The sequence below is a fragment of the Calidris pugnax genome, unplaced genomic scaffold, assembly GCF_001431845.1.
Source record: "Calidris pugnax isolate Ruff unplaced genomic scaffold, ASM143184v1 scaffold20, whole genome shotgun sequence".
Taxonomy (NCBI): domain Eukaryota; kingdom Metazoa; phylum Chordata; class Aves; order Charadriiformes; family Scolopacidae; genus Calidris; species Calidris pugnax.
The window spans coordinates 14,193,277-14,209,684 of record NW_015094510.1 but is presented as its reverse complement, the minus strand read 5'-3'; the positions used below and the strand labels follow the sequence as shown (position 1 = coordinate 14,209,684).

Here is a 16,408-nt window from a genome sequence, read left to right as displayed (position 1 = left end):
CCGGGACTGCATCAGCCGTAAGGACGGGGGAAAGAAGGGTTCGGGGGCGGTCGGTCGCTTGCTCGCTCGCTCGCTGGGTCGGGGAAAGCGGCTGGGCCGCGGCCTGGGCCCGGCGGCTGGGCCTGGCGGTGCCGCGCATGTGCGGTGAGGGGCGGGGGGTGGGGTGGGGGGGGAGGAAGGCCACGGAGCGGCCGGGCCGAGGCCACGGGGACCCGGGCTGGAGGCCGGCCCCGGGGGTGGGTACGACGGGAAACCGTAGGGGAGCTTGTCCCGGAAGGGTGGTGAGGGTAAGGTGGCGGCGGGCTGGGCCGGTGGCGGAGGGCGGAGGCTGACGCGGCGGTGCCCGCCCCCGCAGAGGACGAGATGTTCTCGGACATCTACAAGATCCGGGAGGTGGCGGACGGCCTGTGCCTGGAAGTGGAGGGGAAGGTGAGTGGCCTACCCGCCCCCGGGGAGCGCGGGGGGAGGTAGGCCTCGCTGCGCTGACTCAGGGCCCGGCCACCGCCGGGAGCAGGGCCTGTGAGGCCGGCGGAGGAGGCAGCGTTTGGGGAGAGGGGGCTGGGTTTCCTGCCAGGGGTCCCAGAGGGGGAGACCCACCACAGCCCGGTGTCTGTGGCTGGGGCAGGGCCAGCTGCTGCCCCCAGTGATGGGGAGAGGGCCTGGGGCAGCCAGGCTGGAACGCAGAGCTGGTGGTGTAACAGTTTCAGTCAGGCACAGGGAGAGGAGCCTGGCTTAAGAAATCAGTGCTCGGGCTGCAGTCAGATTCCTTGCACTTAACTGTGGCTCTGAAATCATGCCCTGCTGTCAGGTCATAGATGTGTAAGAGCGGTAACGTTAAAGATTTTTGCAGAGCCGTTAAGTTTTTTGATGTCTCTAAATCTAGATGGTCACCAGGACAGAGGGTCAAATTGATGACTCTCTAATTGGTGGCAATGCCTCTGCTGAAGGTCCTGAGGGAGATGGAACAGAAGCCACGGTCATAACTGGTGTTGATATAGTAATAAACCACCACCTTCAGGAAACCAGCTTTACAAAAGAATCCTACAAGAAGTACATCAAGGACTACATGAAAGCGTAAGTGTCAGTAGGCTTTTTCTTTAAATGAGGTTGCAAAATGTCAGTCGTTGAGATTTTAAAAGCAGTGTTGAACTTTATTCCTGGTAGGCGTTAGTTCTCATACAGGTGCCAAGCTGGCTGTGAACTTCAGTAATGTCTTAATACTTGGCAAAACTGGAGCTCTAAAGAGTTGATACTGGAATATCTAAGTTTATTTTGGCTGATGTGGAGGACCTGGTCATGTGCTTTGGATATTGTTTGTAGTCTTGTTTTCTTTCGATTCCTCTATGCCAAACCACCTTCATGTGGAAGGGAGTGAGGTGGTGAAGAAAAGCTTCTTGAAGCTTTTCTGACTTGACAGTTTAAATGTCCAAAAATAACTTGTGTGAATAGAACTTTTTGCTAATTCAGGGTATTTCTGTTGCTTGTGGGTTACTATTAAAGGTGAAAATGGTTTGTGATACTGATAGATAGTACTCTTAATGCTCTGGAAATGACTTGCTAATTGTCTACCACTAGTCTAGAAGTAAAATAAGCTTGATATGGGTGGTGGGTACTGTTCTGCTAATTCACTAGCACAGTGAAGTTACGAAGCTAGAACATGTTTTCAGAGCTGTTCTTTTTTTTTTTTTTTGCTTCCAGAATCAAAGCCAGACTTGAGGAACACAAGCCAGAGAGAGTAAAGCCTTTCATGACAGGGGCTGCAGAACAAATCAAACACATCCTTGCTAACTTCAAAAACTACCAGGTAATGAAACTTACATGTCCTTACAGCGGTATTGCAGTGATACAAGTTGTGATTGGCTCATCTGGTGAACTAACTTGTCAAGAGTTATGAGGGCTCCTGTTATGAGGACATCTAACTTCTTCTCTGAGAGTGGAGAGGAGAAATAGTGAAAAACTGTTGTATGGAGATCTCATTTCAACTTGCAATGCTTGTAGTTAACTACAAATGTAGTTATCACCATTTAGGAACCAGGGAGTTTAAGACTTGCAAGATGGATCACTTTGGCCCCTGCTATGTCTTGCTCTGCTGTTCACAGCATGTAAAGTTATGTGGCACTAAAATAGACAAGCTGCAGAAAGCGAAGTCCTTGCCAGCTGGTCAGGGAGACTTTTAAACTGAACTTGGAGATGCTATAGCTCTCTTGTATGAAAAGCCACTTTCTCCTAGTAGTAGCTCATTAAATGTCTCAGTAACACATTTCTCTGAAGTTCTTTGTAGGAGAGAACATGAATCCAGATGGTATGGTGGCTCTCCTGGATTTCCGTGAGGATGGCGTGACCCCATATATGATTTTCTTTAAGGACGGCTTAGAAATCGAGAAATGTGTAAGTACTGACCTGAAGTGGATCAATGTGCCTAAGGACATGATTAGCTCTTTCAGTGCATCACTCGTTGTGTTGTATCCCTGTCAAAGTTGAACAGTGGCTGCCAGTTTAAAAAACTTCAAGTACAGCCTAATTGCTGCTTCGTCTTAGACAAAGTGGCTGAGACTTCCCTTGTATACTGTCCAGTTCTACTAAAAGGGGGCATAGTTTCATGGCAGTGATTCATGGTGCCTTAATTCTTTCTGCATTTCTTAGCCATTACCTTGGTGAGATATGTGTAATTGGGAATGGTTTTAAAATATCAGATTAAAGACAGTGTCCTCTGGAATGGATCCCTCTTTCACTGAATTTCACTGAATTTTTTAGAGTTGGAAGGGACCATAGAGATCATCTAGTCCAACTCCCTCTTGTGGGGTTAATTCTGAAGTACCTTGCATGGTCATGTTCCATCTGCTTAATCTGATGCTCTTATTTTGTTATGCAAGAACTGTTTAATTGCCCTAAATTTGGGAACATGGTAATATTTGACTGAGTACTTAACCTTATTCTGTCTGGACTGTCCAACTGCCTGAGCTCAGACAGCTCCTGGTCTGCTTTAACAACAACTCTGTGTTGGAATTGTGGTTGCAAGGAAACAGTATTTGGAACCCAATACTTGCATTTTTTGACTTACTCGGAGTGCCATGGAATTCACTGCAGAGCAGCAGCATGGGATCACCAGTTCCTTTGCCCAGTCATTGTGGACTTATGGAGTCTGTTTATAGCTGGCTAAATTTATCTGTTAAGCCTGTTGCAGGCTTTCTGGTATGCAAGTCATGTAAAGATGAACCCACTCCTAGGGTGGAGCAAGAGCCCAACTAGGGGAACACTTTTATTGGCCCAAAAACACCCACCTCCTGCAGCTTGACTGAAGGGTGGTGTCTGTCCTGGTCCCTGGAACAGGGAAGGCACCTCCTTGGAGCCAGAAGCTTGTGTGCTGCTCCCTTACTTGGGCAGCCTTTTTTGAATTTGTAATTCAGATAACCCCATCTACTTCAAGAAAGGGTGAAAGAAAGTAGCAGGGTGTCCCAGTGGGCAACAAACTCTTCCAGCCTCTTGGTACAGCTCTTGTAAAGGCAGCACATACAATGTAAGCTTTAGCAATTGTTTAGGATGTGCTGTTACTGGAGAGGAAATCTGAAACTCGGTGTGTCAAGCAAAAGGGCTGTGAATGAGTTGAGTACCTCATCTGGCTCGCCCAGCAGCTGATGCCAGTTGCTCCATCTGATGGTAGAAATGCTCAGCATCCTCTGATAGACCATGAGCACTCCTCCTGTTGCTCTCTGGTTTGCACTAAGATGCAAAAATAACTTCCTTGCGCTTTCTGCCTGCCTGACTGTGGCAGCTCAGATTGAATTAGGGAATACACAAATAAATTACAGAAACTTACCCTGACTGTCATGACCTTGAACTAACACTTGCTACTCTTGTTTCAGTAACAAATCAAACAATATGGTTTTGGATCACCTGTCTTCATAGCTGGCTGCTGTTTCTTCTTCATCGGCACAACACCAGGATTTGGCAATGTCTAACAACTGGACTGATGTCATCTTGAGCTTTATTCACTTATTTTGACCCTGATTTGGAGTGGAGGCATTGTTTTAAAAAAGGAAAAAAAAACCCAAACATCTGTCATGTAGATTGTCTAAAATAAAACTCATTTAAACCAATTCTAGGTGATGCCTTTTGGTCTACTGTGTTTCTTAGGGTGACTTGCAGGAGTGGTTGCAGCAAGATGTTTGTCCAAGGAGTTGGTGCTGTCAGTAGTATAGCCTGGTCCTAGCACGCTGCAACTGGACTGTCTCCAGACAGACCCCACCCACTTCCTACCTGTGACACTGAAGTGCAAGAGCAGGATGAGGGGAATAAGGCAAAGCTCAAGAAATGTCATCGTAGCAGAATTGGACCTTCTTCATCTGTCATGATTGCACAGAGACTTCCATCTCTGGAAGATACCAAAATTTATTTTAAAAAAAAAAGACACCAAAATGGAATATGTGCTACTCGAGCTGAGTGCTGGCTGAGCTGCTCTGTCAGACAAGGATACTTGAGTCTGTCCCCAGCTGTAGTCTGACTTCAGGATGAAGGTAGGAGGATGGATGGAGCACTAGTCTAATGCCAGCACTCGCCCTGAGCCCTGGGAGGGGGTGAAATCACTAGGTTTTCCAACACAGCCTGGCTGTGGTCCTAGCTCCTCTCTATTAGACAGCTATTTGGGAGCGGATTAATTAGAACTCAGTCAAGTTCCAGGATTTTGGGGGTTTTCTGACTTTTCTTCTCTTTGGGAAGAGAGATGTTGGATTTCCTAGCCCTGTCTGAGGTTTGGTACTTACCTGAGTGTTCATAACTTCTGTTCCTGCTGTGTTCCTCGTTAGGAAATGCATCTGTTTGACAGACCTGGAGCAAACAGCCGTTGCTTCCCTGGTTCTTGCTGCGATGCAACAGTAACAGGTTCCTTGCGCTTTCTGCCTGCCTGAGCCTGGTGGCAGTCTGGATTGAATAAAGGAACACAAACACCTTGACTGAGCCCCACGGGGGGGGTTTACGTTGCTGCTGACAACACAACTGTGTGTGCCTGGTGTTGCTTTGGACTGCAAGGCACTGACTTGCAGGTAGAGGAGGTTAAGGTGTTTGAAAGGTGGGGGTGTGACCCATTTGCTGGCTGTTGGGTCTGTGAGGCCTCAGGCCTCCAATTCAGCAGAGTTTTGGCACCTTTTGCTGTTGGGTTTTGGCCCGGAGGGCTGAGGAGGGAGTGGGTTTCTGCAGAGCGGAGATAGATGCGGCAGCGGGCTGGGAGGAGGGAGATACTGTCTGGAGGTGGGAGTGGAGCGTGCCCCAGTTATCTCGGAGGTTCTTGTCTGGTTTAAACGCCCTATTTTAGTCTGTGGGAACTTCATTTGCATACTTTTTTTTTTTTTTAGCTTTCCCCGGAAAGATCCTTGGGCAGGTTGTGCTTCTGGCTGAGGTACAACTGCGGTGTAATCTGAGCCATGGAAGTTAATGCTCCTCTGCCTTCACCCAACGGGGCTGAAAGGCAGGGAGGCAGGTTCAAAGCCTAAATATAATCACCAAGAGCCAGTTCTCCCTCTCCTTGCAGAGGGTTGGTTTGTCAGGGCCAGGAGAAGGTGCTGTTTTAATCTTCCCATTAAAAACTGGGAGCCTTAAAGGAAGGGGAGGGTAAGCACTTGCTTAATTTGAGACTTTTTTTGCTTCTCAGTTGGAGTCAGTTTAGTGTGGGCAGGGCAGTAGCTTGCATGGCTGTGCAACCCCTAACACCTCCAACTCCTGCTTCCAGTGAGTCAAGGTGTTTTAAAACTGAGTGGAACTGGGATGTGGGAGTAAAAAGAGCTCTTCTTGCTGGTTACGCTGGGGCTGGGAACCCTGGGTATGAGCCAGGAGCAAATGGCTGCGTGGCAGCTGCCTATAAATGATGAGGTGCTGCTCTGAAAAGCAGGTGCTTAAAAGTGTGATGAGCACAGCCTTGCTGTTGAGATGAATGCTGTGTGCCATTCTGTCTGTACTCCAGGCTAATTAGGATACTCAATTGGTGTGTGGAAACATGCCTAACGAGTGGGTTACGTGCTTGTATCCATCTCGAATGCTTTTCTGCGTGGTGGAGCCTCTGATGGGAAGTCTTTCTTCAGCCTGTTGTAGAGAAGTGCCAGTTGAAAGGCTCTTGAGATGCAGGATTTTGTTCTGCTCATCCCCAGCGAGCTGCAAGAGAACTGGTTTTCCATCTGGCTGCACCACACTTCCCAAAAATGCATTGCTGCCTTCAGTTTCTCAGGGAAAGGGGCAAGTTTTGCCACTCCTTGGTGTCCAGGCAGGCAGGTACCAGAGGTTAAGCCACATCTGGTGGTAGGGAAGGACTATGGTGGTGACAAGCCGTGTTGCTGTGGCTGCTGCCTGCAGTGGAGTCAGGGTGAGGGGAGGTCGGGTTCCAGGCCCTTGCACTGGGAGTTGCTGCACGCTGTTAAGTGGGAGGCCCGTGGCTGGTAAATGCACTTGTCCACTGCCTGTGAGGCAGCTCAGAGTTGGAAATAAAGTAGGTGTATTTCCTCACAACCCGATTCCTCCTCTTCATTTCAAGCCGCTGTTTTCTGAGGCTGAAAAGCTGAAGTGATTTGAGAAGGCAAGTGTGTGCAGCTGTAACACTGCAGCTTTGCAGTTACTAAATTGATAAAAATTCTGCATAGTAACAAATTGCCCGGGTGCTGCTTCAACAGCCCCAGCTGAAGGACAGCTTTAAGGCCTCATCCCCATCTTATTTTAGAGCATGTGCTTATCAGGCTTCTGTGTTGCCTTCCTGGGAAGAGAATTCCTGTGGCTGGAAGGGCTGTGGAGCTGGGCAGGATCCAAGTAACTTTTCTCCTGAGCCTTCAGGGGCTGGGTAGAAACCTTTCCTCTGCCAGCTCTGGTCTCAGCCCTGTGTGGGGCCAGGAGGCTACTCCTGCACCCACCATGAAGGTGTAGGAAGGCAGATGGCTGATAACGAGGGGGCTCCATCCCTTGGCTTTGCCCACTCGGTGTGGGTGAGTGGTGGGTGCTGGCACCCGGGTGGGTGATGGTCCTGGAGCCTTGTGCAGCCCTCAGCTTTGGCACAAGGGGGGAGAACCTGCAAAGGGAAAATTTCAAATGAATGGATATAGGGAACAGTTTGTTATGTTTTGTTTGGCAATTGGTTTGTTTTGTGGGTTTTTCTTTTCCCCCACATGGCTTAGCTCAAAGCCAGGAGGGACTTACCCTAAACTCTAGGATGTGGTGGTTGTCAGAGAAGTAAAACTGGATTATTTTTTGAAAATATGTAGGGGGAAAAAAAAAGCTACAGCTTGCTTCCTTCCTTTAGCAAGTCTCTGAGTGTTGGGCTGTCTCAGGCCAGCCTGCTGTGGTCCTGCCAGTGTTTTCAGCAACAGCAACCTCGGGAGGGTGCTTTTATTAACCAGCAGTAGTGTCTGTATCAAAATACCTCTGCTTTCTTGCCAAGCTGCTGGCTTGGAGCAGGTAAGACACCTTCCCTCTGCTCCCAGGGACCTCGGGCTGTGTTTCAGCTTCCCCGGGATGCAGCTGCTGTTGTCAACTGGGATGTTTTGCCCCACACCAGTAAAGGTAAATCTCCCTGTCGCTGCTAGCGGGAGACATGCAGTTAAACACCATGTTCATTAAGCTCAGAGATAAATGTCTCAGCAGGAGGGGAAAAAAAAAAAAACAACAAAAAAAAAAACCCAACCCCAAACCTAGCCAAGCCTGGAAGACTTTGCCATAACCAGCCCAAAATCCATTGCCAGGAGCACAGCCCTGCTGGTTTGTGGTCCCTGCACCTTGGCTGCCTTTGGGTTGAAGCTGGAGCTGTTGTGCAGAGATTGCAGCCAAATGGCTGTGGCCGGCGCTGGGGGCTCGAGGGAGCTTTTTTGGGGGGTTTTAGCAAATAGTGGTGATCCTGGGAGCGTGTTCCACAGGAATGTGGCAGGATGTTGTTGAGGATGCTGCGGGTTTTGAGCCATTAGAGCTGCATTTATCTCCATCCACGTCTGGCAGAAATAACCAAACACCCGAGGAGGCCTTTTTAGGCTATTTTGGGGTGTGACACCAACCTTGCCAAAGAGGCAGCAGCCGAATGAGGTGAGAAAAATGATGAGCAATCATTTCTCTTCAGCCTTCCTGTTATCCTGGGAGCCAACAGCCGGGATTCACCTCCCTGTCTGCCACCAGCAGTGGTGGGATGAAGCACCGGGTGGGAGAAGGGGCTGCTTTTCCTCCCATCCCCAGCACGGCAATGGCAGCTCTGCCAAAGCAATGCAGCTGTTTGGAATTATTATTTTTATAGGGAATGTCCAAAAAATGAGATGTCCAGAAAGGATTTAAGGATTAGCTTTCCAAATTTTTGTGAAAAAGGCCCTGTAAAGCTGGATGCTGGCTGTGGATGCTCAGCTAGCAAATCCCCACTGTGGCTACTGGAAGGGTCTGGTTCCAGGGCTGAGGTTCTTCTCCTCTACCTGTGGCTGTGTCTGCACCTGAGCTGGGCACCCTTGGCCCCTCCAGTCCAGGCAGGGAGGGGTGACTTCTCTGCCTGGCTGCAGCTGCTGGTGCTTGGTCAAGCTGCCCACAAGAAGGTGTTTAAGGGGGTCAGTGCAGACCTTCACCCATGGGCTCTGCTGCCCTCACCCAGCAGCCACCTCCTGGCAGCATGTGCTGTCTGGTTCACCTGTTGTGGTGGGGTTAAGAGTGCTTTGATCCCCGTAAACCCACCTGATTTTTAAGCTGAACAGGCAAGATAGCAGCTGCCCACAAGTATCTTGGGTTGTATAGGGAAGAGTGTAGCCAGCAGGTCAAGGGAAGTCATTCTCCCCCTCTACTCTGCACTGGTGAGGCCACAACTGGAGTACTGTGTCCAGTTCTGGGCTCCCCAGTTCAAGAGGGACAGGGAACTACTAGAAAGAGTCCAGCGTAGGGCTACAAAGATGATTCAGGGATTGGAGCATCTCCCTTATGAGGAGAGACTGAGAGAGCTGGGACTCTTTAGTCTGGAGAAGAGAAGGCTGAGGGGAGACCTTATCAACGCCTACAAGTATCTCAAGGGAGGGTTGAAGGAGGAGGGAGCCAGACTCTTTTCAGTGGTTCCCACCGAGAGGACGAGGGGCAACGGGCACAAGTTGGAACATAAGAGGTTCCACTCAAATATGAGGAGAAACTTCTTCACGGTGAGGGTGACGGAACCCTGGAACAGGCTGCCCAGGGAGGTTGTGGAGTCCCCTTCTTTGGAGATTTTCAAAACCCGCCTGGATGCAGTCCTGAGTAACATGCTCTAGCTCTGGGCAATCCTGCTTCAGCAGGGGAGTTGGACTAGATGATCTCTATGGTCCCTTCCAACTCTAGAAATTCAGTGAAATTCAGTGAAAGCTGGATGCTGGCTGTGGATGCTCAGCTAGCAAATCCCCACTGTGGCTACTGGAAGGGTCTGGTTCCAGGGCTGAGGTTCTTCTCCTCTACCTGTGGCTGTGTCTGCACCTGAGCTGGGCACCCTTGGCCCCTCCAGTCCAGGCAGGGAGGGGTGACTTCTCTGCCTGGCTGCAGCTGCTGGTGCTTGGTCAAGCTGCCCACAAGAAGGTGTTTAAGGGGGTCAGTGCAGACCTTCACCCATGGGCTCTGCTGCCCTCACCCAGCAGCCACCTCCTGGCAGCATGTGCTGTCTGGTTCACCTGTTGTGGTGGGGTTAAGAGTGCTTTGATCCCCGTAAACCCACCTGATTTTTAAGCTGAACAGGCAAGATAGCAGCTGCCCACAAGTAGATGGGTTTTGTGTTCATGACCACCTCACTGTGGGCCAGGCAGCTTTGGGAAGGACATGCAGGAGGAAGATCCCACAGCTGGTGGCACTTTGTGTGGTGGACCCAGCATGGATGCAGCCCTGCAGCCTGTCCCATTGCAGGAGTATAAACAGCCTCTTCTCAAGGCAGGGTGGTAGAGGGAAGCTTTGCAGGAATCCACACTGGGTATTATGTGAGTGTCTCAGGGGCAGGGTGTGAGAAAAAGACCGTAAATCAGATGTGTGAAGCCCACCTTAGGTCAGTCTCATTTCCCTCCCCGGCTGCTATCACTTGTTCCACCACAGACTGGTGGGAGCAGCTGGATGGGTGCAGACGTACACCCAGGTGGCTGAGGAAGGACTCTCCATCATCATTTCCTTTATCACTTTCAATCAAGTCCTTGCCCTTGCCTGCTTATCCATCTTGCAGCTGCGGAAAGCCTTCCCTGCCTCCTGGAGGTGCCCAGGTCCCTGTGGAAAACCCACTCTCAAGAATGAGCTCCAGGGGTAAAGCTAGTTAATGGAACAGGGGTGAAATAGAAACAGTTCTTCCCTACCTTTCGAGATTGAAAACCAATTCCTGCAGCTTCTCCTTTCTCCTATTTATTTGCCTGTAGTTGCAAATGTACTGGCTCCAAAAGCCCAAACCCCAGTGTAACACCATCAGGAGAAAAAAGCCCCTCTCAGCTGGCTGCACGTCTCCAAGGAACACATGTTGGCTGAGGTTCTCCTAAAACCAGTACCAAGCAGCTTCTTGCTGAGCTGGGCAGGAGGACGGGGTCACTACCTTCAGCTGCTGGTGCTGGAATCTGGCTCATCACACAAGCCCCAGGTGTGGTTAGCTGCAGGGATGCTCAATGTTCATTGACCTTACAGGTGCCCTGTGTTTTTCATCCAAAGGTATTTATCAATTCCTTAATCCAAAATGCAATAAACTAAAATTTTTTTTTTTTTTTTTTTGAGTTTGATGAAAACCAAAGGTGGAAGAGTTTGACCTTCTTGAGCCAGATAAGAGATGTGAACCTAAGGAGACCTGCTGCAGCACCAGGTGCTGAGCTCTTCTGGAAAGGGCCTTTTTTGATCTTTTCTGTTTGAATTTGTCATGCTTGTGCAAATAATTAAGCATTCCCAGAGAGAGGCTGACCCCACAGTCTGGTAGTTGCACACAGTCTTGGTTACGAGAGCCAAGACAGGGTCCTTCAGTCCTGCCTCTGGTATAAGAAATGGGGCAGGTTGTACTCAGCCACAGCTCTTTGAAAAGCTCTAGAATCATAGAATGGTTAGGGTTGGAAGGGACCTTAAAGATCATCGAGTTCCACCCCCCCTGCCATGGGCAGGGACACCTCCCACTAGAGCAGGTTGCTCAAAGCCCCATCCAGCCTGGTTTTCAACACCTCCAGGGATGGGGCATCCACAGCTTCTCTGGGCATGTTCTGGGCAAGAAGCAGAGCTATTGTCCAGGTGAGCCTGGAGCAACCGCTCGGCTCTGATAATGCATTAACAAGAAAAACTACTTGGTAGGAGTCAATAAATAGTGACTAATGAAAATGCCACCCTGGCAACAGGGACGTGTGAGCGTGGGTGGGCACCGCTGACACATGCAGGAGGTACGTTTGGCTGGAGCCAACTCCAGGCAGTTGGTGAAGACAATGCAGAGCTGACTCAGAGCATGGACGACTTTTAGGGAGCACCCCTTGGGATCACAGCAGCTGGTGAGCTCTGGTCCCGCTTTGAGCTCCATGTCAAAGATGTGGTGGCAGCAGCAGAGGTTTCGTAGCCACGTAACTTTCTGCTGGCCTTCAGATAATATTCACACTTGGTGTTTTCAGCTCCCATGCCTCATGTAGCCCTGGCTGTCCCACCGGCAGTCTCCAGGCAGGGCGGTGGTGGATGCAGGCAGCTGTTCAGAGCTGTGAGCTGGTGGGGAGCAGAGCATGGCAGCACTGGGACCAGCCTGTCCCATGCTGGGTTCAATCCACCCCCTGCCCCACATAGCAGGGGCCTTCTCACCCACTCCCACCCCGTTGGCATGGAGATGTCTCTACTGGGGTGGCTGCATCACTGTTGTCTCCCATCAGTGCAGGTCCATGCTGGTACCACCCGGGTATGACATTTCTGATGACTCAAAGAACTGGTCATTTGGGAGAAGCAATGCCAGAGAGTAGATGTGCTTTTAATCTCATTTAATGGCATTTAGCACTTCGATACTTCTGCTCGTGCCTGTGGGATCTTCTCGTGGACCAGTGTTCCAACCCCTAATACTGAAGAACATCTGCGCAAGCAGAGTCCAGCAGCGAGCAGAGGCAGTGGCATGTGGGGACACCAGCTGGGGATTGGTGTTTGTCACTGCTGCAAGCTCAGAGATGATTGAATTAATCCAAATGTGGGGGCCAGGGGATCAGACTTGAACGCCTACGAGCCTCCTCCTCCTCCTCTCTTCTGGCAGATGGCGATCCTGCTAATGGCACTTGTGTAAGGTCCCCTTGTCGACCAAGGGGAGCAGAGCTGGAGAGTTTTCCCTGGTTATTATGTGCTGGATCCAAATGAAGATTGCCCCAAACACTAAGTCGTTATCGCAGCCTCTCATGAAGTTAGACCGGCCCCACAGTGCCTTGAGTTACTGCAGAAAGGAGAACACAGGGCCCACAGCAGCATGTCTACCCTGCTGCTTATTGTGCTGCAAGACCCCAGGGCTTGGTGGCAGGCTGGATGATGACCTGCTAATGGCACCAAAGAACTCCACCTCCCTCTTTACCCCGTGCTCCCACCAGGCAGGAGCCAGCAGAGTCCTTGAATGCATGGCCCAGGTCCTGCTCTTGGCACAGGAGAGCATCTTTCATTCTCTAGGTCAGTATCTCTGTGGGCTCGTTGTGCCCTTCTCTCGTGCCACCTGGGATTTTGTGGGTAAAACTTCAGTTGTACCCTAATAAGGTAGAAAGCCTTCAAAATCATGCAGGAAGCAGGTAAAAAAAACATTTCAAGAGCTGTCTGGCTTCTGGGCTGTCCACTGGGTATCTTTTCTTAGTTTATCCTTGTATAGTGTTTCCTAGTTCCCTTTCCTAGTTTCATTTTTGAAATGGACTTTTCTTCCTGGAGCGTGGCCAGCAGGTCGAGGGAGGTAATCCTGCCCCTCTACTCTGCCCTGGTGAGGCCCCATCTGGAGCACTGTGTCCAGTTCTGGGCCCCTCAGTTCAAGAAGGACAGGGAACTGCTGGAGAGGGTACAGCAAAGGGCCACAAAGATGATTAGGGGCCTGGAGCATCTCTCCTATGAAGAGAGGCTGAGGGACTTGGGTCTTTCTAGTCTAGAGAAGAGAAGGCTGAGGGGGATCTGATCAATGCCTATAAATACTTAAATAGAGGAAGTCAGGAGGACGGGGCTGGTCTTTTCTCAATGGTGCCCAGTGACAGGACAAGAGGGAATGGGCACAAACTTGAGTATAAGAAGTTCCACCTAAACATGAGGAGGAACTTCTTTGCTGTGAGAGTGGCCGCGCACTGGAACAGGCTGCCCAGAGAGGTGGTGGAGTCTCCTTCTCTGTAGACATTCAAACACCACCTGGACAAGATCCTGGGCAACCTGCGCTAGGCAGACCCACTCCGGTGGGGGGGGTGGGACTTGATGATCTCCAGAGGTCCCTTCCAACCCCGTATGATTCTATGATTCTACTGTCCCATTCCCCATTTTACCTTGAAAACTGGTGCTACTCCAGAGAAGGCTGCAAGTGAACCAGGGCACCTTGGCTTTCCTCGAACTTTCTGTTCCTCGTTGGTTGAAAACTCCACTGCTCGTTTACTTCTATTACTCCACATTTTTAATGATGCCTGTAAAATATCAGTCTTTTGTAAAAACATGACACCATGCCAGGAAGCCGGGCATTCACCTTTTCAATTAGTCTCCTCCTTCCTAAACCCTTTCCTCTGACTGGGAGGTGTGCTCATCCTTGTGATGGGGTTAATGCTCTTTGGACACAGGCCTGTTGGGTTGGGTTGTCTCTTGTCCTGTCACGGCAGGGCTTGGTAGAATGTCTCTTTCCATCTGTCTTGTAAGCTCCTTTTAAGTACTGAAAGGTCGCAATAAGGTCTCCTTGGAGCCTCGTCTTCTCCAGGCTGAACAACCACAACTCTCACAGCCTGTCCTCGTAGGAGAGGTGTTCTACCCCTCTGATCATTCTTGTGTCCCTCCTCTGGACCCACTCCAACAGGTCCATGTCTTTCCTGGGCTGAGGGATCCAGAGCTGGACACAGTACTCCAGGTGGGGTCTCACCAGAGCAGAGCAGAGGGGCAGAATCACCTCCCTTGACCTGCTGGCCATGCTGCTTTTGATGCAGCCCAGGATACGGTTGGCTTTCTGGGCTGTGAGTGCACGTTGCTGTCTATCCTCACGGGCATCATAATCATTTCATTCTACAAAGAATGCCTACTTGTTAGTTCTATCTGTGCAAAAACTATTGTTGGACCATACAGAGATAAGCAAAAGTAAGACAAACTAGGCACAGCCATCTGGTTGGAAGAAAAACATATTGCAACTAAACCACATAAAATCAAAGCTTCAAGCTGGTCAAAGCAAGTTAAGGCAACAATAAACCTAGAAAACCTCAGTCCTGAGACCCTGCAAATCCATTACAAAGCCTGTGGCCTGGTACTAACAATGGCCATACTTAATTTATGAGGCTACAGAGATACAGAATAGAGAAGACAGATCTAGTATCTTCTCAACAGTGTGTGCTGATGGGATAAGGCACAGCAGAGACAAGTTGGAACACAGGAAGTTGCAGTTTGGTAGCAGGGGAAAAAACAAACCCATCTTTTGGGTGGTCAAACACAGGAGCAGGTTGCCCAGCGAGGTTGTGGAGTCTCCATCTTTGGAGATATTCAAAACTCAACCAGGCATGGTGCTGAGCAGCCTGCTACAGCTGGGCCTAATTCGAGCAGTGGGTTGGGTAAGAGACCTCTAGAGGTCTCTTCCAACCTCAGTTATTCTGCAGGACTATGGTTCAGGATAGATCTTTTTTATTTTTCACTAAAATTTTGTTAAAAACTCTAGAATACTCAAGACCATTTCAGGAATTCTCCTGAACCAGGATCTCCTGATCAAGTTCATGTTCCTGCCTTGTGTGATTCAGAGCAGAAATTTTGATTTGCTGCATGAAGACCTTAGTCATCAGACTCAGAATCACTTCACAAACTACAGAAGCTTCAATGAAGTCTTTAAATTAAGCTACAGTCGCCCAATTCTCATTATGCTTTTAGAAGAGAAAGACAAACACTGCCAGAGAACAAATTAGGCCTCAGCCAGGTTGAATCAGACTCCGGAGGTGCAGATTTTCCTTCAATGGAGAAAAAGGAAGCCAAAAATGACTTTTCATTTACCGTAAGCCCATGTTTCTCCCACTTTGGTTTAGGCACAGAACTTTTATACTTTTGTTCTTTTATTGCTAATGGTGGAAATGAGTTTTCTTTACAAATATCGTGCTTCTAGGCCAGATTCTTGGTGGTTAAGGCACATGGGATGTATCCATGCTCTGAAACTCCCCCAGAAGATGCTTTCCCTTAGCTGAGGAGAATCTGCTCTTCAGTCATTCTTCTCTTGTACAATTAATAGTTAATTTCTTATTCAGCACAAAAACCTGAACCTCTGGTATATGATTTCTGACGAATGACAGAACAGTTACCAAGGCTGAAACATCTCCCCTGACTGGTGCAAAACCTCTCACGTCTGCCTCCCACAGCCCTAGGAAGGGGCTTTTCAATGAAAGGGGAAAGGCTTCTCCCTCTGGCAGCAACAATTTGGGCTTTTCCTCAGGACTACGACTTACCTTTTGGTTTGGGACTCACCCGGACCATTAGTGTGTCTTCCCTTCTTGTGTAGTGCTCATGATTTGTCTCTCTGGATGAATTTGGTTGCTCTCGAAACTGGAGGAAGAAACATTTTTACATTGGCTCAGACAAAGCCAAACCAGTATCAGCGAGGGGTTTCTGTACAGTCATCCCTTTTAACATCAACTTAATTTCTGAAGACTTTAGAACAATTTCAGCATCATATCTGATCAGCATCGTCTCGATTTCAGTATTAAGTACTTCAGTGAGGCTGGTGAAAAGCATGTGGCTGCAGTTCAGAAAGCGTTTTCATTTCCAGCTGTGCTTTGTGTGACTAAATACTGTGTTTGCGTTTGCTGGTTTGGCATCTGTATTTATAATCTCTCAGTGCACCCAGAATTTTTGCTAGAAAGCTTATTTCTGAATAACTGAGTAACTACAGAGGGTACAGCTTAGCAAAACAGGATATCCTGCTTTATAATCCTTACTATGTAAATATTTTCAAACCTGTCTTAATATTTAGATATCTAAAATATGGACTGATTTTCAGAGTATTTAAGTTGTTTTGAGTTGTAGTCTTACAGGATTTTTTACAGGATTTTTTAAGTCAGCCATTCAAAATTTGAATCTGGATGTTTATGCCTATCTTCAAGTACTGTTTGGTGTTGTCTTAACTGCCTAAGCAAACTTGGTAGCAGGCCAGCATTTCTGAATATAAAATTCAGGAAAAATTGGGTTTTGGAAAGTGAACTCCAAACCATAAACCCCGTAAAACCCCAAAAACCATAAAACCCAGTGTGCTCTGTCCATTACTCTCATTTACCCTGTCCAAAGGCACTCTGCAGATCAATAAAATACT

The 16,408-nt window shown here is 48.9% G+C and overlaps 1 protein-coding gene across 1 annotated transcript; it reads left to right on the top strand.

The window, feature by feature from the left end:
* Nucleotides 1-6: 6 nt before the first annotated feature.
* On the top strand, nucleotides 7-4,097 carry TPT1 (tumor protein, translationally-controlled 1). The gene is made up of 6 exons (XM_014965971.1): nucleotides 7-17; nucleotides 356-429; nucleotides 884-1,074; nucleotides 1,699-1,804; nucleotides 2,272-2,388; nucleotides 3,864-4,097. Exons 2-6 carry the CDS (start codon nucleotides 364-366, stop codon nucleotides 3,864-3,866), a joined length of 483 nt encoding a protein of 160 aa, XP_014821457.1. The 5' UTR covers nucleotides 7-17; nucleotides 356-363; the 3' UTR covers nucleotides 3,867-4,097.
* The last annotated feature ends 12,311 nt before the right edge of the window (nucleotides 4,098-16,408 follow it).

Bases quoted from the DNA above. Each gene is read 5' to 3' on its own strand.
- TPT1 (XM_014965971.1), top strand. From the start codon at position 364: ATGTTCTCGGACATCTACAAGATCCGGGAGGTGGCGGACGGCCTGTGC. The intron at 430-883 runs GTGAGTGGCCTA...CTCTAAATCTAG, and splicing joins GCCTGGAAGTGGAGGGGAAG to ATGGTCACCAGGACAGAGGG. The intron at 1,805-2,271 runs GTAATGAAACTT...ATTTCTCTGAAG, and splicing joins CTAACTTCAAAAACTACCAG to TTCTTTGTAGGAGAGAACAT.